This window comes from Perognathus longimembris, chromosome 4, assembly GCF_023159225.1.
Source record: "Perognathus longimembris pacificus isolate PPM17 chromosome 4, ASM2315922v1, whole genome shotgun sequence".
NCBI lineage: Eukaryota > Metazoa > Chordata > Mammalia > Rodentia > Heteromyidae > Perognathus > Perognathus longimembris.
Window position 1 is genome coordinate 8,611,273 of NC_063164.1, and position 24,337 is coordinate 8,635,609.

The 24,337-nt window shown below is 41.9% G+C and overlaps 1 protein-coding gene across 8 annotated transcripts in view; it reads right to left on the reverse strand.

The window, feature by feature from the left end:
• The window catches only part of Agfg1 (ArfGAP with FG repeats 1), a 50,013-nt gene extending 28,178 nt beyond the window's left edge, over nucleotides 1-21,835 (reverse strand). For 3 of the 8 annotated variants that reach the window (XM_048344616.1, XM_048344615.1, XM_048344613.1), the window contains exons 1-2: nucleotides 21,572-21,835; nucleotides 6,036-6,129 (exon numbers count right to left, since the gene is read on the reverse strand). In XM_048344616.1, coding sequence (XP_048200573.1) covers nucleotides 6,036-6,129; nucleotides 21,572-21,738 — 261 coding nt within the window. In that variant the 5' untranslated portion in view covers nucleotides 21,739-21,835. The remainder of the gene's footprint in view (nucleotides 1-6,035; nucleotides 6,130-21,571) is intronic. The other 5 variants (XM_048344617.1, XM_048344611.1, XM_048344610.1 and 2 more) reach the window with 3 other exon arrangements.
• Between the last annotated feature and the right edge of the window lie 2,502 nt (nucleotides 21,836-24,337).

Below are 24,337 nucleotides of genomic sequence, written 5' to 3' on the forward strand. Positions count from 1 at the left end.
CCCTGGGAATGAGTAGTATCAGTCACCTAAACACTTATTCAAAACATGTATTTTAAGGAACCACCATGGGTATTTTAGCCCCTTCAGATAATTCTGAAGCAGAGCAAATTTTGAAAAACAATGTGTTCTATGTAATAGCTAGGCCAGGCAACCAATGGAAACTTCCTTTCAGCCTGTAGTTTTCTTCATCTCTCCTATCCTCTGGGCAGGTGGGTGGATGGGTAGGTGGATATATATGTATGCTCATACATACATGTTTTCATAGATTTAAAACATACATATACTAAGTATTTTGTCAGTAAACCTATTACTAGGTAAGATTAAGTTCACAGATCTGTTTTTCCTTTACACACCAGGAAAACTGTCTGTCTCCTTTCTTGTAACCCACTGTCACATTTTGGTCCTTGCCAAGATGATTCTGTTCTCTATATTAAAATTTTCTCTTAGGCTTCGCAGATTTTTCTGTAGGAGGTTAAGTCTCTTTTCTCTCTGCTTTATTTTAGTAAAATGAACATCATCAACTGACAAAGGATTTTATTTAAAGGTCTGAAGGGAAAAGAAGAGACTAAGCATGAAGTAGCATTGAGAACTGTGACCACAAATACTGAAGATGAAGGTAATGAGAAGAATGTTTTTCTCCAGCCTCATCTGGAGGCTTAGAGATAAAGGAGATATAGTTCTTGCCTTAAACAAGCAGAGTAAGACAAGGGAATGGTTATAATAGCAGACCAGGAACTCAAAGGTAGATTGATTAAAAAGAAAGAGATTTAAAGTAAAGTCTTCATTGTTATCCCAAAAGTATTGTAATTTAGATCAAATGAGCTGGAAAGTAAGGTTCAGTATTGAAATCTAAGAGGTAAGATACTTATTTATAAATGAAAGATCTAAAATAGGATGAAGGATCATTGGAGATAAAAGATAAAAAAAACTTGGGAGGCTATGTAGATGACCCATATGGATACTGGAATTATCAAGAAATGATTAGCACTAGTCAGAAAAAAATATATTATGTAAGGAACTAAAGTTAAAATCTAACTGGATGAGAGGAGCTGACTGGTATAAATCCACAAAGACACAGGTTGATAATGAGGAACATGGGAAAGGAAGGTGGAAGAAAGTACGAAAGAATCTAAAGGGTAACCAAAGGCTAACAGATAATAGGATTAGTTTCGATCATCTATTTAGAGAGGGTAAAGGGATAACTGGCTCTAATTATGGCATAATATAGTGGTGGTGTTTGAGAGCTTTGGGTAAGGAATCGACTGCCTGACATATATTTTAAAATGCAGATAATGATGAAACTTACTTCATAGGGATGCTGGGTGTGTTAACCCAATTAACATGTCTAAGAACAAGCCTATATAGTGAAAAAACAACTGACAACAAGTATACATAGTGAACTTTAAACAGTTATATTAGTTTGGGGCCTAGCTCTCCATGGTGGGTTACAGTGTGATCAAATTTGTAAAAACTGGGGAGAGAAGGTCTCACTAGAAACCCAGAAAAGAGTGCTCCTTCAGTCCTACTGCAAACAGAATCGAAGCCGTGTGGATGGAATAATCACCCAGCTCTGAAATTACATAGCACTTCTTACTCCTCACAGGAAACTCACTACAAACTATGTCTGAATCACTGTGTGCTTCATTCAATACTTCTAAATTCTCTTCAATGTTTAAAACCATAAAATGAGACACATTAACTATTCAGTGAACAGGATAATACTCAAAGCTAGATCTTATGGAGGAATTAAAAATAAAATCACATCAACCTACAGAATGAATTTCTAAAATTGTCACAGTCCTAGTGTTGATCCATTTTAGAATTCGAATTATGGTGGCTACAAAGAGGATTTAAATTTTCTTAAGCATTATTTTTTAGGATTTTTTTTTTATGTATTTTCTTATTTTTCCCCAGTCCTAGGGCTTGAACTCAGGGCCTGGGCACTGTCTTTGTGCCTCTACTGTACTGAGGAATCGAACCCAGGGCTTCATATGTGCTAGGCAAGTGTTCTACCATTAAGCCACATTCCCAGCCCCCCTTTTTAAAGCACGTTTTATCACTCAAGGGTTAACTTGGATGACTGGTAAGTTGGCATACTCAATTTGGTAATTTGAGGAGTATAATCATGAGATGGTTACAAGTAACTGGTAACAGTGTAGAACCCCAGGCAAGTCAAGAAAGTAAATATCTTCCCTATGTCTGCTAACAATGAACCACATCAGTAGGACCCAATTCCATTTGTATGTTCAAACAGGCCAGCCACTGGTAAAGAGCAAGGTAAAAGCTAGAGCTGGAAAGGTGGGTGAGGGCTATCCCAGCACTACACCCAAATCATAATGGAGAGCAAACAATTTCACAAATTCAGCTATAAACACCAAAAAAGTTAACAGTCATACTCCTTCTCAATTATCTGCATAAAAAATAAAGAAAAGACAACAGTGTTACTTTAAGCTTGAGAAAAAGAATAGGTTAAGGGTAGAAAGTACTTATTACTACTGCTTTATAACCCTCTCAGGGACAGCAAAACAGCAGAATTGTGCTGAAATACTCTTCACCTTTACTTTACTTAAAAAAGGCAAAAAAGAACAAATAATGTGACATCACTCTGGTTACAACTTCTAGGTAGAAAAGAAAGGACAGGAAACTGCTCTGGAATTAGAGAGTCTATTTATTATTAAGGAAATCAACATCTAATTAACTAGACTTCAGACTATCTTTTTTTTGTTCTTTTTCTCCGTAGCAGAGATGGAGAGTATGTAAGATATAAACATAATCCTTGCGCATGTAAGATATAAACATAATAGTAAATAATACTGCTTATAATACATAGGGAAAAATGGAGAGTTAAGGAACAAACATCTCATGAATAATTTCTACTTTTTAGCAGCAGAAAAAAAACACAAATATATTAAACAGAAAATTCTATTAAGAGCTCTTTAGAGATATGTCATTGGTCTAAATGAAATTGTATCACCAAAACTCGTGATTTTCCTGATTCCACCCCATAAGTGCTGACAATACATTACAGCATGACCTGTTGCCCCTGTGCATTTTAAGTAAGTATTCTACCACTGACCTCCTGCCCCCCCCCCCCCCGGCCTAACACTAGTACAGTATTTACCCTGAGACAAAGCAGGGAGAGTACACAATCAGAAAAATACTCAAAACTATGCAATGACTCAAGCTAAATACCAGGAAAATAAGTACACAACTAGTATTTCCTATATCCAACCCATCTTACATGAGCATGACTGTATTAATATTTTTAGATCACCAACTGACAGGTATTGCTGTGACAGAATATCTAAATTATGCTTACCAAACAAAAACAAGACACAATTCACATGCTTCTTGCAAGAGAAATTGACAGTCCTGCTTTTACATACATTTTTAAAGAAACTGTTATATTCACTCTTAACATTTGGTTATATAAACTGTTCCAGAACAAACATGCAAACGAGTAACTAAAAATAGTCACACACTAGTTTTTTGTTTGTTTTTGCAGATCAGTGAGACACAACAGCCTTTGTGCATCAGTCACACAGGTGAACACATAAAGGGACCACACTATGAGACAGGGCGTGGCAATGAAGCCCAGGGCTGCCTCAGATGGGATCATCCTGCCTCAGGCTCCACCGTATGACAGGCATCCAGTAGTGTATTTTTGGTTTGGTTTTTAATTTAAATACAAACTACTTTATAATGGTTCAGCATAACCATCAAATTCTTCCTTCCAGCCAACAGATTCCATCAGGATCTGAGTCCTGATAATTCTCCAAAGCCACGTGTACCATCATCCCTCCAAACCACTATACCCTCAGGAAATCTTCCCTTACCATCCAAACCAAAGGCTTCTTCCCATATCCCAGATACACACTATACAAAGCATTATCTATATTCCTGCCCTTTAACTCACAATTTTAAAACGCAAACGTCACGAAGCAGGAATCGACTGTCTACCACTTTACATATGCTTGCTCAGTACTTGGGACATACTTTGTGGTACATGACTGAAAGCAACTCAATGTTAAGAAATGCACATACAATAGAAAGTTTCATTCACCTCAAAATACCTAAGCTTAGAACATTTGTTTCCTAACTTATTTAAGTCAAAAATACTCTGCTGACAAATTCTCATATCATATATAGGCCAGAGGTCAACAAATCACACCCTCAAAGCTACATTTGGCCTAAGACCTGTATTTGTAAATGGAAATTTTACTAAGCCACACCCACTATGTACTTATTGGCAGACAAGATCAGTCCTGAGCAGTAGCAACAAAGACTTTATGGGGCTGGGGATATGGCCTAGTGGCAAGAGTGCTTGCCTCTATACATGAGGCCTTGGGTTCAATTCCCCAGCACCACATATACAGAAAATGGCCAGAAGGGGCGCTGTGGCTCAAGTGGCAGAGTGCTAGCCTTGAGCAAAAAGAAGTCAGGGACAGTGCTCAGGGCCCTGAGTCCAAGCCCCAGGACTGGCCAAAAAAAAAAAAAAAAAAAAAAAGACTTTATGGACTGCACAGCCTACAACACTTACTATCTGATGCTACAGAGGAAAATGATTCATGACCACCATCAAGCTTCCATGGTACTTTCCCAACATTCAATAATAATAATAATAATAATAATAATAATAATTTAGACAGAATAAAACCCTGTTTCCGTGGCAGCTTTATAACATGCTCAGGAAATGAGAGCAATGGCCATAGACGAAGGCAACTTTCCCTGCTCCCAGGGTGTATGATCAGCACCCGGAAGCAGCTCCTCTACCTCATCCCTCATCCCGGCCAATCCAGGCAGGACTGCTAACGTTCTTCAAGAGATGCACAAAACTGAGCCTAACCTACACTGCATACAAACAGTTCACACCGTACTTGAATCGCTAAATGCTTCCTATCATTAAAAACCTTCTACTTTTTAATCTAGCCTTCTATTTTTCTACAGTGTATCCATGTGAGGTTGGCATCTAAGAACTCAAAATAATTTGTCACGGGCAAAATCTGGAGACTTCAAAATGTGCTCTCTTCTCTAAAATATGTATTTAAAACATTTCATAAAGGCGAGTTTACATTTCTTCACTATTTTAGAACTAAAGTCAATGTGGATCATGAGTAAACAACTTCAAAATATTACTAGCAAAGTTCCAAGAAGAGGTAGGACATGCCTGCGTATATGTTCTAAGGGAGAGAGAGAAGCTAAATCTAGTAAAATCTTAACATTTATAAGGAACACTAAAAATAAACAATCAGAATAATGCAACTGAAGTACTACTTTTTAGAGGATAAGCTGTCTTTGTGAAATAGTTTTTCCTATCAGTCCTCTGGCTGACTGGTTCATCTTCATGAAGATTATAAGAACATGTCCATGTTCTTTATTCATTTATTTTATTTAGTGATTTTGGAGGTAATGATTGACTTCAATATCTTGAAAATGCTAGGAGCTCTACTCCTTGAGTTATGGCTCCAGCCCTTAATTTTATCAATTTTTAAAATGCTATTTCAACTAGTGGTAAAACACAAAACTAAAAGTAGGTCAGCACTTACTGGAAGCCTCCTAAAGGCAAATGGTTCCTTCTATTTCTAGGATATCTACAGGAATACTAATAGCTCTCTATGAAGTACCTGCTAAACATTAAACACCACAAATACATCCACCGTTAAACATTTAGTAAAAAGCAAAAGGAGGAATATAAGTGAAAGCTGATCACACAACAGCTTAACAGATTTAACACAGCATCAAAGTTAATTCTATTCCTTTGGACTTTTAAAGCATTTAAGACCCATAGTAATTTCAATAGATCCAATATTGATCTAATAGATCCAATATATTCAATACTGATGAATCTTAAGTACATAGTATTTCACCTCAGGATTAGGTTATTTATGTAGAAGACATCAGTTTGAATACATTATAAAAGTGAGTTTATTCTTAAATATCTAAATATAGAATATAGTTAGTCACCATTCTGAACAACTTATAAAATCTTATTAAGATAACTACCAAAAAAAGTTGAAACTTGTAAAAATACTTACTTCATTTCCATGTTTTTGCAGGAATTCAATTTCCTGTTGTGTAAATGTTGTCATAGAGATAGATTTCACCCTGTGCGGTGGATTTAACCCTCTCCTAAAAGATAAAAATATTATGCAAAATTTACTACTAGATATTTTCAAAATCACAATGTAATACTTTACATTTTAATTCAATTTAAACTCATAACAGTGTCCCTAATCCATAAAGTAAAACTGTAAATTTGGTTAGATTCATACTAATACATTTGACGATAAATTCAACTAATCACCTAGTAGGATCACATAGTGTTCACAATATACGTTCTTGAAAACACGAATATTATTTGTGTAATTCTGATGGGAGGGTAAAGACTAAATGAAGAGCACCATGATACACAATTTAATAACTATTTTCATTTTTCTTAAGCAAGAGACAATCTTAAGATTGGAACTATTATCTTGATGTTAAGTTTGAGGCTAATTTAACAAATCATTCAAAATGAACAAAATAGAAAACTTGAGGTAACTGTCCAGTTTGCATAAAGTCTTGCCTATCCATTAATTCAAATATGATTTGTAGAACATTTTCAACCATGTAACAAACTGTAATCATTCAAAAAGAAACCAGAGAGACAAGAAGGGCTCCAAGAAGTAGCAGGACACAAAATTCAATGACATTCAAATCCACAATTAATTACAATTAATTTGTGATTGCATATTTAAGGTTCTGAAGATTACTTCTAAGTTTCCAAAAGTAGAACACCATTATTGTTCATGTAAAGCACTTAACACTGTTTTCCAATGTATTTATATTACAAGAACAAGACTTCACGGGGCTGGGGATATGGCCTAGTGGCAAGAGTGCCTGCCTCATATACATGAGGCCCTGGGTTCGATTCCCCAGCACCACATATACAGAAAATGGCCAGAAGTGGCGCTGTGGCTCAAGCAGCAGAGTGCTAGCCTTGAGCAAAAAGAAGCCAGGGACAGTGCTCAGGCCCTGAGTCCAAGCCCCAGGACTGGCCAAAAAAAAAAAGAACAAGACTTCATTCTTTGACTCTGGGGAAACGTGTGTGTGTGTGTGTGTGTGTGTGTGTGTGTGTGTGTGTAAAAAAGGGAATTCCCTTACTATTGTCTCACATGCTTCTACCCCTTCCCTTCACATTGTCTCTGATCCTCTAACATCTCCTTATAATCTTTTCATCATCATCCTTGCAATAGCTTTTGTTTAATTTGACTTTTTTATTGTTATCATAAAGATGATATACAGAGATGATCCAGCTTCATAAGTCAGGTAGTGAGTACATTTCTTTTTGGACAAAATCATTTCTTTCCTTCCTTCTGTCCCAGTTTCTTGCAATAGCTTAAAAAAAAGACAAAGGAATAACTCTCTATGAGAAAGAAACCATAGTATTATAAAGATCTATGCTTTTATAAAAGTTTTAAGGCAAAGCATTATACTCTGAAATGTTCACCCAGGCAGACAAGGTAGTTTACACCTACAATCCTAGCTACTAGGGAGGTTGAAATTAAGAGGATCTTAGTTGGGGGCCAATAAAGGCCACAAGACTTCATCTCAACCAACGCAAAGCTGGGTGCAGTTATACATGCCTATTGTCTTTTTTCTGTGTCTGTGAAGTTGCCCCAAAATGTTTCTAAGTGTCGATTTAATTTACCTCAATTTTGATAAAAAGCTGTGGTCTTATTGCTGCCTTCTGTTAGAACTGGAAAGTTTCATTATTATCTCTTCAAATGTTACATTTTCTCAGGTTGACCTTGAATTCTTGATCCTACTGCCTCAGGTTCTCAAATGTTGGTATTATTGGCATATGCTACTACCACCAAACCCTTTCCTCATCTTATAGTTCCCACCCATCAGTTACTGATACTTAGGCAAGATCACTTTTATGGCACAGGGCTTGGGGGGCGGGCGTGGGGTGGGGGTGGGGGGGAGGGTTCCTTGATGTCAGGCTTTGCCTCTATTCACTGTCAGGAGCACTTCCCCACAAGTAGTGGCAATCAAACATGTTTCCAGACATTGCCCAATCTCCTGGGGAAGGCAAATCCTAGTTGAGAGCCACTGCTCTTGGACAAACATGTTAATTACCAAGAACTAAAAGTAATGGAATTCCTCTGGACCTCTGATGAGATGTAAATTCTGGCATGGTATGGTATGATCTCCTCCCTTCACTCCATACAAAACCATTTTTCCTATAACTTTACACTCAGAATAAGAGAAAATAGAAATAGGTATCTCCCTCTAAAATGACAAATCAAATATGTAAATTTATGTGGTAGTGCATTTAAATTTTTAATTACAAAATAGTGTGGGGGGGAAAGCATTCACAACAACCAACCAAGGATGAACTATATGATGTACAATAACCAGTCACCAAGAGATGAGTTCACAAGGCAGAAGAAAATTATTGTCTTTAAGTACTGATGCTGGAAGTCTACACATTTAATCTCCTTTTAGTTCCTTTTACTAAAAAAGGTTTGTGTTGAAAAACAAGAGAAAACAAAAAGAAACACAAATCAGTAAGTACAGAAAGAAGAAGGTAGAATTAGAAGTCATACTCAATCCCTTATTGAACTGAAGGAAAATGAAGCATTTGAAGAGATAATAACTGAAAATTTACATAACTAAAAAGGCAGCAATAAGACACAGGCTTATCAAAACTGGAATAAAATCCACACTTAGAAACATTTTGGTGCAACATCACAGATCTTAAGACAGAAAGACAAAAACAAAAAATTTGACAGATAGTAGACTTCTTAAGGGAACATTAGAACATGATCTTCAAGTGGCAAAAAGTAGTAACTATTGAGACCCAGAGAAGCTATTTTTGCACCATGATACCAAAATAGTGAGATTTTCAGATTATTAAAAAAAAAAAAACTCAAGTGTTTGCCCCTGAAATTTTCACTAAAGAAACTTAGACTGTATATACTTTAAAAAGAAAATGAGGGCAAGGCACAGTGGCTCCCACCTGTAACCCCAGCTACTCAGGAGACAGAAAAAAAAGGATTTAAGCTTGAGGCCTGCCCTAGCAGGAGAAAATTAGCTAAAGTCATATTTCAACCAATATGTTAGTGTTGCTGTCAGTACAACGCCTCAGAAGGCACAGTGGAGCAGGCTTTTTTGCAAGGCCTTCCCTGGCAAAAACAAGTATGACACATTATCCCAATAATAGCTAAAGACAAAAAAAAGAAAGAAAAACCAAACCCAAAGGCTGAGAGGGGTGCGGCTCAAGCTGTAGCATTTTGGTGGAAGATCTGAGTTCAAATCTCAATACTGCCAAAAGAGTTTCTCCAAAGAAGTTTTTCAAGTGCCCACCAGTAAGCAAAAAAACTAGCTAATGAACAGGCAAATCCAAACAAACATTATCTAATCACAATAATGTCCAAATTGTAGGAGGGCAAATTTAACATCTTTGCCAACAACAGTGCTTAAGAAAGGCAGCTGGTATTTTTAAGGATGTTACATTGTTCGGAAATTTAAATATTGATGAATTCTAGATTGCAAAATAGTACAACTTCAATAGTGAATAAAATAAAGCATTTGAGCTGGGTGCCAGTGGCTCACACCAGTAATCCTAGCTACTTGGGAGGCTGAGATCTGAGGATCGCGGCTCAAAGCCAGCCAAGGCAGGAACGTCCCTGAGACTCTATCTCCAATTAACTACCAGAAAACCAGAAGTGGTGCTGTGGTTCAAAGTGGTAGAGCACTACTTGAGCTGAAGAGCTCAGGAACAGGACGTAGGTACAGACTTCAAGCCCCACAACCGACCAAAAACAAAACAAAACAAAAACAACCAAACCAAAATTTAAAAAAAAAAAACAGAATTTACAACTTCCAACCCAGTATACAGGGCAACTCAAAACAAAACAAAGGCTGTCAACTTTTCAATAAAGTTAAAACATATACTTGCCATATCACCTAGTAATTCCATTCCAAGATACTGGAGTGAAAAATATGTTTACCCAAAACTTGTACACCAACATTTATAGCAGTTCTATTCACAATCATTAAAAACAAGACACAACTGAGCTGCTTCACAAATGGGTATGGGTAAATAAATCACAAAGTGCTACCTCAGCAATAAGGAGGAACAAACTTTTGAGATACAACTAACCTGGGTTAATCTTAAAGGTATGCTGAGTGAGACCAGGCAAACTGGAAAGGTTGACTCCACGTACCTGACATACTCAAAAAAGCAAAACTTGGTGTTGGAGCAGTTCTTGTCGGGGATGAGGAAAAACAAGAGCCATGACAAGAGCTTTTTCAGGGCAATGGAACAGCTCCACTTGACTGTAGTGGAGCTAAACACGAATCTATACATAGTTAAGGTTCATAGAACTGCAAACCCGAGTAGTTCATTTCAGTGTTTGTTAATTTTTAGAAATTTTAAAAAACTGAAACCCTGAGTCCATGTTACTATTTATATAACCACAATTTTTATCTAATCAATGCTTTTTCCTCCTTGAAACCTTTCGTCTTTTCTTTACCTATCAAATTTGTTCATTTAAATGAACAAATTCCTTAATGGATCAAAACGGAAATATTTATTTTTAACATATTTTCATGGAAACCGATGCTCCTCTTTATGGCTAAGCCTAGTTGAGCTACCATGTGAATTGTGTTTATAAAACACTTTACTGTAGTGATATTAGTCATAAGTACTTGATGAAAGTACTGGGCAAGTAAACCACTGCATTTTTTACAAGACCATCCATTCCAAATCCCAAAGTCTCATTTTGTGTAAAAACTTTTGACTCATTTAATAACTGCAGTATTGAGGTTTTGAAAGCATGCTTGCCAGCTCATTGGTTTCAAGTTTCAAACTTACCTACTACTGCAGCCCAATAGGTTTTTGCAGTTTAATGAAGTCATCCACAGATCCCCAGGCATTTCGGCTTTAATGACCACCACCCAGGTATGACCATAACCAGATGGTGTGACTCATTCCATATGTCCACCAGCATGCTGCTCTCAACTACGCCTCACTCTTGCAAATTGCCATTTGCTCAATTCAAATAACAAGCTGTGCGACATGCGTAAGAAACCTTCACTTTATTAACTGTGTTTCTCCTGCTGGGGGAGAAACTGGTTAAAAATGTTTTAATGGGCTGTGGAAATTTCTGTGGTTACTAATACTACTAGCAAAAAATAATAAAGTTAGTTTGACATTTAGATCTATCGCAATCCCAATTATTAACTAAATATGCTACTTGTTTCATAGTGTAAAAATCACACATTTAAAATCTAGAGCAGATAAAAGATGTCTTTAGTAGTTTATCAATATTCTACAAGCTGCTGGTACCAATACATTATAGGTGCTGGACTGCCCAATGTATTATCTATCCATAGCCCAACTTAAAAACTGCATACAGCTGGATGCATGTAATTCTAGCCACTCAGGAGGATGAGATCTGAGGATCACGGTTCAAAACCAGCCTGGGCAGCAAAGTCCATGAGACACTTATCTCCAATTAACCACCAGAAAGCCAGTAGTAGAGTTGTAGCTCAAAGTGGTAGAATGCAGCTTTGAGCAAAAAAGCTCAGAGACAGTGTCCAGGCCCTGAGTTCAAGCTCCACAACTGACATTAAATACAAACAACCAACAAAAACACCCAAAAACCCCCACAAAAAACCCACTGCTTACATATAAAATATGTGTATATACAGAAAAACTATGTACACAATTGTTACTTTTGGCTTCTTGGAACGTCACAAATACAGCATAAAGCCCCTATAATACTTAGGGCAAGTATAAAAAAATAATATTCAAGTAATGACTCAGACCTAATGAATGCATTGTAGTTTAACAGTGGTGAGCAAACCCCAAAAATATCTCCCCTAGTCTCTATTGAAACGACAGTAAAAACCTACAAGAGATAAGAGCAGAAAACAGAGGAAGTCAAAACCGTACTATATAGCTCTCTCATCAGAAAATCCAAAAAGTAAATATGTCAAGCCTGGTGTGATGGTGTAGGTTCTCTGGAAGATGAGGTAGGAGAATCACTTGAGGGGAGGCCTTCCAGATCAGAAACACAGTGAAGCCCTGCCTCAAAAACAAACAAGAGTGACTGTATCAGCACTGACTGACTGCAAGGACAGCCGGACCGGAAGCTCTAGAGGGGAGGGGGGGGGAGAAGTGGAGAAAATAGAGAAAAATATAACAAACAGAGGAGGGAAGGGAAGAGAAGGAAAGGGGAAATGATGGTGCTTGTAATCCTAGCACTTGGGAGGCTGAGGCAGGAAGATGGAGGGCCAGCGTGGGATAGAATCATGGAGATCATAGATAGACGACTGATAGACAGAGAGATAGATAGATGGACTAGATAGACAGAGAAAGGTATCTCACACACACAGAACTGCATCAGGTGGGGGACATAATTACAGTCAAAAATCAATAGACTACCAGGTCCTCAACAGCTATGAGCCTACCCTCCCCAAACAGTCTGAAGGAAAACTTAATCCAGACTAGTTATATGAAATATTCTGTAGTTAACCTTACCCGTTGTTAGGTATCATGCTAGAAAGGAAGATCTTCTAAGATCAACAGATGCAAAGGCCCCCTGACACCCTATATTACCTCTTAAGCTTAGAACTAATAATTCCTAAACCAGATATTGGGAAGAGGGAGGGAAACCTAACTTTAAAAAAATGATCACTTGTACAAGATACACACCAGCATTAAAATACTTAAAAAATGTAACTGGTATGTCCAACCATACTAAGAGAAATCTTATACCTCAGAGATAATTTATCTCAAAATATATTGATACATGCCTAGAAAGGAAAGCAAATGAAAAGAACTAAACTATTAGGAACTCCAGGAAAGGCTGAAAAGGTAAAGAGAAGGTGAGAAGAATGATGAATAAAAAGATCCCATGTTAAAAAATTTTTTGAGCACTATTCTATTAGAAATATAGAAAATATTTAAGGTTAGATCAGCCAAGAGTTTGAAAGTCACTTTCTACACTAATCAGAAACTGGGGAAGACAACAGGGAACTGATGTTCATCAGAGCATTTGGTTCTTCAAGTGATGTGCTCTTAATACTTTTAATTTAACATTTAACTGAAATTAAAAAAAATTTGCCCAGACACATTCCAATAGAATGATTTCCATAACTACCAAAAAAAATCATTCCTATAGTACTTGAGATCTTTTAAATTAAAACTTAAATCTTTTAAACTTCAAAAGCCATTCCCTCATTACACTCTAGTAATCCTTTGGGGACATCTTTGGCACACAACAGTTCCGTATTAGAACCATTTAAGTAAGAGAGAGAGAGAGAGCGAGAGAGAGAGAGAGTGTGTGTGTGTGTGTGTGTGTGTGTGTGTGTGTTTTGCCAGTCCTGGGCCTTGGACTCAGGGCCTGAGCACTGTCCCTGGCTTCTTTTTGTTCAAGGCTAGCACTCTACTACATGAGCCACAGCGCCAGTTCTGGCCATTTTCTATATACATGGTGCTGGGGAATCGAACCCAGAGCTTCATGTATAAGAGGCAAGCACTCTTGCCACTAAGCCATATTCCCAGCCCCACCATCTAAGTTTAAAACAAAAAATCAAACATTTTCACTTTGCCACATTCACAAGTTCTATTAATTTTCCCCACCAAAAAGAATACACAATTTAACATAAAATGGAAAAAGGACAAGGATTTTTAGAATCTGGCAATCATAGGAAAATGTTTCTAAACCTATAGTTCTCTCTAATCTCACTCTTCCTAGAGTTGTACCAAATACACATACTATGTTTCCTCTTTCAACCACAGGCCATGAATTATCCAAACATTACGTGTGATCTATGCACAGTGCTACCTACCTACCCCCAATCTCCCTAAGTAGTGCTTCCTGAAAAAGTTCCTCTCATACAGTTCCAAATCTATTTGCCACCCAGATCACATTCTTTGGAGAATGCTTCATTCTGCTAATGCACATTTTCAAACGAACAACCATAATAAAACCAAGGTATAATTATGACCTCTCTTTATGGTATTAACCAAAAACATTAATAACCTCACTTGTTGTTAATTAATGCCCTTCTCACTGAACAAATTATGTTCTGAATTTTTAAATTATCATTCCCATTACTTCACACGATTCAAATAAGCTTTCTAGGGCTGGGGATATGGCCTAGTGGCTAGAGTGCTTGCCTCCTATACATGAAGCCCAGGGTTCGATTCCCCGGCACCACATATATAGAAAACGGCCAGAAGTGGCGCTGTGGCTCAAGTGGCAGAGTGCTAGCCTTGAGCAAAAAGAAGCCAGCGACAGTGCTCAGGCCCTGAGTCCAAGCCCCAGGACTGCCAAAATAAATAAAAAAATAAAAAATAAAAATAAGCTTTCTATCCTTAGTGTACAGTTAATGAATTTCATTTTAAGCATGTTCAATCAGGTGCCTCATAGTTCTCATGTACAGGTTCTAAAAGGTATCATGAACAACTGGTTACTAACAAAATTATTCAGTTATAAATGATATGCTTTCTTAAGTACATGAAGGGTGTTCCCTAGGTAATAATTTCTCTACTTCAAATGGAAAATCCATTAATGACTGGGAAAAAATTGAAGGAGTGATGAAACAAATCCAGAAGACATCTATAAGTTCCTAACACATGTCACCAGGTACCTGTAAGTCCTAGCTATTCAAGAGGCTGAGATCTAAGGGACTGAAGTTAGAAGCTAGACTGGGTGGAAAAGTCTAAAAGATTTCATCTCTAAAATAACTAGCAAAAGATGGCTCAAGGCACAGCTTAAGTGAAATGCCAGCTGATAAAACAAGTTGAGCAACTGTGAGGTCCTGTGTTCAAACTCCAGTACTGGATCAAAAAAAAAAAAAATTCACAGGTGTGAATGTCATATATGTTGAATAGAAAAACCTATCAGTCTAAGAGATTTGTTTCTAAAGCAGGAATAGTTTTCAAACTGTGACTCAGAGATCAGCAAATTCCTTTATACAATGTTTTAATTCTTTTCATATATAATCCAGTTCACTGCTAGTACTTAAACATTTGACATATAAATGCAATCTAGTTAAGCTGTACTTTATTTCAGGGTTGGTTCACAACTACCTCTGCTTAAAAAAAAGGGGGGGGAGACTGAATAAAAGCTGTTGTTACTACACCCTGAAGGGTGAAGTTTTTCCCAGTACAGAGCAGCACTGTTTGTAAAGGCTGTCTGATGAATGAATCCATGTTTCTCCTTTTCTCTGAAAATCCTACTGCTAATGCATATGTATATATAACAACCAGTCTCCCTTGTACCTTTCAACTGAGTTTTACACTCAGTACAAGCTGTTTGAATTTCTAGCCAGACATGGTGACTGACCCATTACAGTAATTCTGAAGACAAAAGCTGGCGGAATGCACATCGCCAGATCAAGGCCAGCCTAGCAAAGTTCCTGAGACTCCATCTCAAAACTAAACACACACTATGGGTTCAACTGTTATGTATTATACCAATCTTTGGTATGATAGGTGAGGATATGGTTTAATATTGGATACTGTGTAAAACAATAACTGTTTCTATGTAAACTAAATGAAGTAGTTGTGAGATCTAACTAAATCCAGTCACTGGAAGAAGCTGTTGTTTAACTATGGATGGAATGCATAAAAGACTAAAATCTCAAGTAGCTCACTGTCCAAACTGCTTTAAAGTAAGTTAAGGCCAATCTTGGTAGTTTGTGGCTATAATAATCTCAGCTACTTGTGAGGTAGAGATGGGGAGAATTGTGGTTCAAAGACAGCCAAGGCAAAAAAAGTTAGTGAGACCTTCCACCAGATACTCAGGAGGACTCAGTAGAAAGATGGCCGTCCAGGCTAGCCTGGGCTATATGATAGAATCTGCTTCAAAAGCATGAGGCAAAGTTTAATCAATCCTCAGTACTATGCACGATGCGCACACACAGTAAAATGGAATTTTTTTGGTTTAAACGAAGACTTTATTTCTCTCATCCAAAGACAGGTACCCTCTGCTCCTAGAACCATATACTGTTTGTTACTAGTCCACCATTTTCAAAAGTTCTGAACTTCAGTCTAGTTGAGTAAGTTATATGGCTATCTTGAGCCAGTGCCCCTATCAGACACATATTGCATGCTGGGGGACAAGGATCCCCAGTAGAGCTCTCAGTTTCAGATTTTTTTTTCCCAGTCCTGGGGCTTGAACTCAGGGACTGTGCTCTGAGCCAGAGCTCTACTACTTGAACCATAGCACCGCTTCTGGTTTTTCTGTCTATGTGGTGCTGAGGCGAGCCCGCTAGGCAAGCACCTCCCAGCTAGGCAAGCACCTCCCAGCTAGGCCACATCCCCAGCCCAGGAATTTCAGATTCTGAGAAGGAAGGAAGTAGACACTAGAAGGGCAACCATAAAATATCTGCTGTCCAACACTGAAAGGCAATGATACTCAAGGATTTTTATCTTTGAAAATAATAATGCTGAAAAGTAATTTAGGAAGAATAAAATGACTTGTTATATAATAATGATTATGCATTTGCTACGTAGATGACATGGTATAAATGAAATAGTTTATTGACAAGAGGACTAGGTGACAGAAGTACAAATAGGGAAATAAGGTATGATGGCTACTATTGCTTCATTTACCTAGAAAACCCTGATCTACAGTAAATAGTATGTATCTACTACCAGGAATTCTAAATTTTAGGACAGTCACACACCTTTTATCATTCATTTAGCAATACTTCTGTTTAAATAAATTAAGTCAGCATCTTATTGTGAATATTTGATTGGCTTATGTTTGAATGATGCTCAAGAGTATATAAATGAATTTCAAATTGTGCAAGTTGGAAATGGATTTTAGATTTAGGTGTAGTTACAGTGTTATTAAGGCAGAAAGGGCACATCCTGACTTACTGGTTTTTAACCATCTTTCATATTTTGATTGTAGAACTTAAAATATAAATGAGCATTCCAACTACTAAAATCCTAACAAACAATTGTACCTGCCTTCCTGGTCTAAGAATACAGTACAACACACTCAGCACTTGTCTAGCATGCTCCAGGCGCTGGGCCCGATCCCTAGCACTGCCCCCCCCCCAAAAAAAAAGTTAATTAAAAACTAGTTTCAGACAGTCATTTGCTTTGCAGAGATTACAGACCTTAACATAAGATTGCCCATTAAAAGAATGGTTAATAAACTTTTTTTCAGTGGGGTTTTAAGTAAAATAAAAGAGCATCTGAGAAAGTGTGCCTTGCCCTTGAATCTGTCCTCCTACCTTGTTGGGATTACGGGTGTGTCCCAACCATGTCCATCCAACAAGTAGATTCACATTCCCTCCTTTGGGGGCTGGGGTACTAAGGACTGAATTTATGGGCTGGTGTTTGTTAAGGCAAGGTGCCCTACTAACTGAGCTGCTCCACAAGCCCTAATTACTTTTGTTCATAATTCTTGTTTCACCTTTTTGATTCTCCAATGCGGCTGCATTCATTTGCTGTACTCAATGTCAGCTGCTTTCTGTGGACAGTGCATTTACACTAGGAATCCTACAGATCGTAGGTAGACAACAATTTATTCTCTGGGCATTTTGAGGCTTAATGATAAATTTTGTGGGGGAGGGGGTACTGGGATTTGAACTCAGGGCCTTTTCAGGTAAGTGCTCTACTACTGGAGCCATAGGCCTAGCTCCTTTCCCTTTTATTTTTTAAATAAAGTCTCTCATTTATGCCTCAGCAAGGTTAGTCCACAATTCTCCTACTTTTTCCTCTCAAAGCTAGGCCACCAAGCCTAGATACTCCTTGTTGAGACGGTGTCTCTGAACTTTTTAACTCCAGGGCTTGAGTGGGCAGGATTATAGGTATGAGCCCCCATGACCCCTGACTTAATGGTCAGCCTTTATTTGAAGAAATCTTGATTTTTTTCATTAAAATTGAATAAGGAAAAAGGTATATAAATCTGTTTAAGATAGATTACAAACAAATACTTTCAGAGCTCTTTAGAACATCCGGGATCTTACACAAAGTCACAGTGGGTAGAAACTTATTTAATCATGGTGTTCAAGATACTATCTTACTGTGTTATCTCATGCTGGGTTAGAACTCATAATCCAACTGCACTGGCCTTCCTAGGATTACAGGTTTGCACCACCATGCCTTGTAGTGACTCATATTCTTAATTAGGGCAACACTATTTTGATTCTGTAATGTGACTGAATGGAGTGAGATATTTTGACAAATACAGTAAAATTTCAATTTAGAATGAATGAGTGGCAAAGTTGATGTTTATGGTATGCAAAACAATAAACATTTGTCTAAGTGACGATCCATGTGCTAGGAATACAACCATTGAAGTATGTATCAATATAAGAAAGACGACAATGACCACTATGATTTATTTTTCTAGCAACAATGACATGTTTTTTACAGATCTGATATATGTTTCAGTTAACAGCCCAAACCTCCCAGCCAACAGAAATTAGGGTGTCTCTCATTTCAATGTCATTTCAAGCTTTGGGGAGATGTTTAGCATATATTATCTCTTAACATTAAAAAGGAATTTAAGCCAGGCAACAGTGGCTCTTGCCTATAGATACTGCTAGCTACTTTGGAGGCTGAGATTTGAGGCTAATAGTTCGAAGCCAGATGGGCGGCAAAGTGCATCAGACTCTTACCTCCAATTAATCACCAAAGTGCTGGAAATGGAGGTAGAACACAGGGCCTGAGTGAAAAAACAAAGGACAGCACAAGCCCTGAGTTTAAGCCCCAGAATTGTCATAAACAAACAAATAAGATCTAGCTGGGTGCTAGTGGCTTATACCTGTAATCCCAGCTACTTAAGAAGCTGATATCTAAGAACTGAAGTTCAAAGCAAGCCTAAGCAGACAAAGCATGAGACTATTCTCTCCAACTAGCCAGAAATGGAGTTCCAGCTCAAGTGGTGATAGAGCCCTTGTGAGGCCAACGGTAAGGTCCTGAATTCAAGCTCCAATAATGGAACCAAAAAGAAAAATATCTATATACAAACTCTACTGGGATTTTTTTCCCTGACCATTTTATATGAAAGAAAATGTACATTCAAATGGCATTCTCAATACCACATAGCTACTATGTAGAACCAAAATTTAAAATCAGGTTCATCTAACTCAAAAGTACTTTGGTCTTTCAACTGTAGAATTCTCAGGCATCAACTCCTCAGTGATAATTTTATAAATTCTAGGGAAAGGGAAGGGCATATCAAAATGGAGAAACAAAGGATAAAAAACCAATGCGACAGCAATACTTACAAAACTATATGGTGTAAACCAACTGTACAACTCATAGGGGGAGGGAGAGAAATGGGGAAGGGGGGAGGACGAGAAAATGAGGGAGGAGGTAACAAGTTGGCTAAGAAATGTTTACACTGCCTCACCTATGCAACTGTAACCCCTCTGTACATCACTTGGACAATAAAGAAATAAAATTTTTAAAAAATCAGACAGGACCAAAAATAAATAAATCCTTTAGCTACCACACCTGTGGTGGCTACCACACCTGTAAAAAGGAACGTGTACCCTTGGTTCCTGGGTGTGGATACTTAGTATGCAGGCTCCATTAGGATAGCTGGAGCACAAGACACAAAAAGTTAGCAATAAACACAGAGAGATGAAATGCTTACATACACTGAAATGCAAATCCTATGTAAAGGGAAAATTATTGCCAGCACTGGTGCCTCATGCTTGTAATCCTAGCTACTCAGGAGGTGGAGCTCTGAGGATCAGGACCCCCTGAAGCCAGCCAGCCAGCAGCCGGGCCCGCCCCCCCACACCCCTCCTTCCAGGAAAGTATGTGAGACTCTTATCTCCAACTATGCACTTAAAAAAAAAAAAGCCAGCAGTGGAACTGTGGTTCAACTGGTAGCCCACTAGCCTTGAGCAAAAAAAAGCTCAGGGACAGTGCCCAGGCCCTGAGTTCAAAGCCCAAAGATGGATGCGGGCACGCCCGCCCCCCCCCCATGAAAATTATCACAGTTGAGATATCATTTATATAGAATGTTTCTAAAGCATAGAACTTGGGACTGAATGTGAAAGCAACTTCCTTTACATTCCTTATTTCCTGCATATTACATATTTGCCTGCAAGGGGCTATTACGTGTGAGGACAGGTTAGGAACCAACAGTGAGCATCTGTGTGTGTGCGTGTGTATATATATATATATGCATGTATAACATGCACACTACACAAATGGATTTTATGGCTACGCGTATATTGGCCAACATGTACGTATATATTTATTCGGCCTACATTTTGAACACACTCAACGACCCCGGTGCAGGGAGAAAGCGAACCATTCAAAATTGAGAACCCAAGTTGCCCACCGTCCCCGTCCGGGTCCGGGTGTAATACAACTTCCAGCTTGTCCCTTCACTTACACGCGAGAAGCAGGAGCAGCCCGACCCCCCCCCCCTTCCGACCCGGCCCGCCCGGGCGACCCTGGAGACCTTCTCCCAGTCCCCCGCCTCTCCTCCCCTCCCCGCCATGCGCGCGAGCGCGCGCCTCGGGAACCGCACGCGTTGGCCAGCGCACCCCGATCCCACCCCGGGAAACGAGCAGCGGGACACCCACGGGAAACTGCGACCGGGAGCCCCTCGGCGCACGCGGGAACAGGTGGAAGCTTGGCCCGGCCCGGCCCGGCCCGGCGGCCTTTCTCGACCTCGGGGGAAGCCTCGGTGGGTGAAACCGCGCCGGGATAACTCGGGGACACTTAACGACTTTGCCGGGTGAGTGACGGAGGATTCCACGCCACGAGGACGGCGGGGCGACTCGGAGGAGACTTCACGGTGTGCGCCCCCCCCCAAAAAAAATAAAATGGGGCGCCGTGGAAGCGCAGGGGCGCGCCGCACCTCCGGGGGCCGCCGCCCCGACACCTGACTCCGGTTAAAACTTCCCCGCCACCCCCATCCACCCCCACCACACCGCACGAGCCCCAAGTCCCCCCCGCCCGCCCCTCGCCCTCCCCGCAGATAACGTAACCCCTCTGCAACTTTACGCGGGGGACTCACCCGCCCCCACCTCCACCCCCCGGACGTCTCCACGCCACGCCGCTGCGGCCCCCGTTCCCCGGGGTGCTCCGGGAGACCCGCGGGCCACCCCCCCCGCCCCGCCTCCGCAGGTGCCGAGGTCGGAACCGGCGCTCCCCGCACCCGCCCGTTGGGGAAGCCCGGCGGGACACACAAAGGACCCGCATGGCCCTCCCCGCGCCGCCCCGCCGAGCGGGGGGTCCCCCCCGGGAAGAGGCCGCCGGCTCCGCGGGGACCCCGGGGGGTGGGTGCGGTGGGGTGGGGTGGGATGGGATGGGGTGGCGCTCCCCTCGGGCTCCGCGCTGAGCCACCCCGCTCACGCCCCACCCCACGAAGGCGGCCCCGGGCGGCGGGACCGCGGGGACCCCCCGGGGTGGGCGGCCCGGACCCGCCCCACCCCGCCGGCGTGGAGCGCCCTCCAACGGCCCTTCGTCCCCGGCGGCGCCCGGCCTCGGCTGTGCCCGGCCCGCCCGGCTCCCGGCCCCGGCTCCCGGCCGCCCGCCCGCCCGCCCGCCCCGCCGCCGCCGCCGCCCCGCACTCACAGGCTGCCGGAGCAGGACGTGCAGACGAAGGAGCCGACCGTCATGTTCACGTAGGTGGGGCCGCGCTGGTCGCAGTCGAAGCACTTGCGGTTGTGCGGGAGCCCCGTCATGTCCCGCAGCATCTTCAGGTGCTTCTCCTCCTGCTTCCGCTTCGCGCTGGCCGCCATGGCCGCGGCGCCGGGGGCAGAGGCCGGCGGGGCCGGGGAGCCGGGGGCGGCGCTGCGCCGGGGCCCGCGGTCCCACGGGCCGCCCTGGCCGCGGCCGCCGCCCTCCGTCCGCGCGCGCGCGCGCGCGCGGGGCTCCCCCCCTCCACCCTCCCCCGGCGCGGGGTCCGACCCTGCCGCGGCGCGGCTCGGCCCGGCTCGGCGACCGCGGGGACGCGACGGGACGCTGCGGAGCGAGTCACACCAACCGGCCCCGGCGGGACAACCGCCGCCGCCGCCGCCGCCTTCCCGACGCCTCCCGCGGGGCGGGGGGGGGGGCGGGGAGAGACGCGGAGGCCGGGGACGGCAAGAGGAGGGACCGTCCCGGGCGGCCGGGGCCCGAGCGGCGACGCGCGCCCTCTGCTGGCCGGGAGGAGTCGCTGCGGCCACGCCGGGGGGGCGGTGCAGCGAAGACAATAGTGATGAAGGACGCGGTGTTTATGGGAGGCCCGCGGGTGCCAAAAGCAGCTCTGGAGTTACCCCTTCCCTGCTTCAAGTTCCCCCAGGGCTCCGGAGCCTGGCCCAGCCCACCTCTTCTACTAGGTCCCCACTCACTTGACCACATTTGGGTTTGGATTTGTTCCCCAGGCACAGTGATCTTTCTGACTCCTGCCCTTCCTGTGTTCTCTGTCTGTTTGCAGACATCTATCTATCGATCGATCGATCGATCGATCTATCCACCCATCCAGCCATCTATCTATCCACCCATCCAGCCATCTATCTATCCATCCATCCACCCACCCATCCATCCATCCATCCATCTTATCTACCCATCCATCCATCTATCTATCCACCCACCCACCTATCTATCTATCTATCTATCTATCTATCTATCTATCTATCTATCTATCTATCTATCTATCTCATCTACCATCCATCCATCTATCTAATCTATCCACCCATCCATCCATCCATCCATCATCCACCTATCTATCCACCCACCCATTTATCTATCTATCTATCTATCTATCTATCTATCTATCTATCTATCTATCTATCTATCTCATCTACCCATCCATCCATCTATCTAATCTATCCACCCATCCATCCATCTATTTAATCTATCCATCCGTCCATCTATCTATCTTACCCATCCATCCATCCATCCATCTTATCTACCCATCCATCCACCCATCCATCCATCTATCTATCCACCCACCCACCTATCTATCTATCTATCTATCTATCTATCTATCTATCTATCTATCTATCTATCTATCTATCTATCTCATCTACCATCCATCCATCTATCTAATCTATCCACCCATCCATCCATCCATCCACCTATCTATCTACCCACCTATCTATCTATCTATCTATCTATCTATCTATCTATCTATCTATCTATCTATCTATCTATCTCATCTACCCATCCATCCATCTATCTAATCTCTCCACCCATCCATCCATCTATTTAATCTATCCATCCGTCCATCTATCTATCTTACCCATCCATCCATCCATCCAATTGTGGTTTCTCAACTCCTCTATTGACATGTTAGGCCAGTTAATTTTTTGATGTGGGCACTGTCATGTCCTGCACACACCATAAGTTATAGAGCAGCGTTCTTGGCCTCTACCCAGCAGATGCCACAACCACTCCCTGGCCTCCATCATGCCAACCAGTACTCCACAGACACTGCCAACCGTGAAGGCAGGTTAAAGGGAGGGAAAACCACTGGTGTACCCAGAGGGCCTGACCGTCCATGGCTGGTGACTTAACTCTTAGTCCCACTGGCCATGGCTGTCACCTGCTTATGATTACAGTTCCTCGCCTTTCTGGCAGTTGCTCTCTGTTAAACGGCTATGTTATCTTTCCTTCCTGGTCTAGCTGATGGAAATACTGCTGGCTGGGGGGGGGGGGGCACTTGAACTCAGGGCTTCATGCTCTCACTTGGCTTTTTCGGCTTTAAGCCGCCACTCTACCACTTGAACCACAGCTCTACTTCCAGCTTTCGCTGGTTAATTGGAGAGCAGACTCTCATGGACTTTCCTACCTCGGCCAGCTTTCAACACTGTGATCCTCAGGTCGCTGGCATGAGCGACCAGCACCTGGCTGAAGCTGCACCTTAGTGTGCACCGTGTGGGGAGCTCTCCCTTTAGGAGCCAGTGCACGCATGCGTGATCTTCACTGGTCTTTGAGGTCAGCGTGATGGGTATTTCCGCCTCTGCTATCAGGAGGAGGGCGCCCAGGACAGCAAATGTCCCCAGGGATGCCCCAGGGGAAGCTGGATTCCAACGTGTCACACTGCAGAAGCCACACCTCCCCCAGTGCGCGTGGAGGAGCGACTGTCAGCAGAAAGTGAGACACCACCCCAGGGCCCTCATTTCTCCAGGGAGCCCTGGCAGGCCCAGAGCGCTGCAGCTCCAAAATCACTCCGCTCCAAGCAGGAAAATTTCAGGAGACAAAATCCCAGATGCCAAGCCTGCCTGCCTCAGACCGCCTACAGAAAGATTAAATGACTTAGCCCCTTGAGACTTCCCATTCATTTAAAATGTAAGATCCCTTCCCAGTCCCCCGGGGGAGGGACTCCTTAAGTCTCCCCTTTACTGGCTACCTACT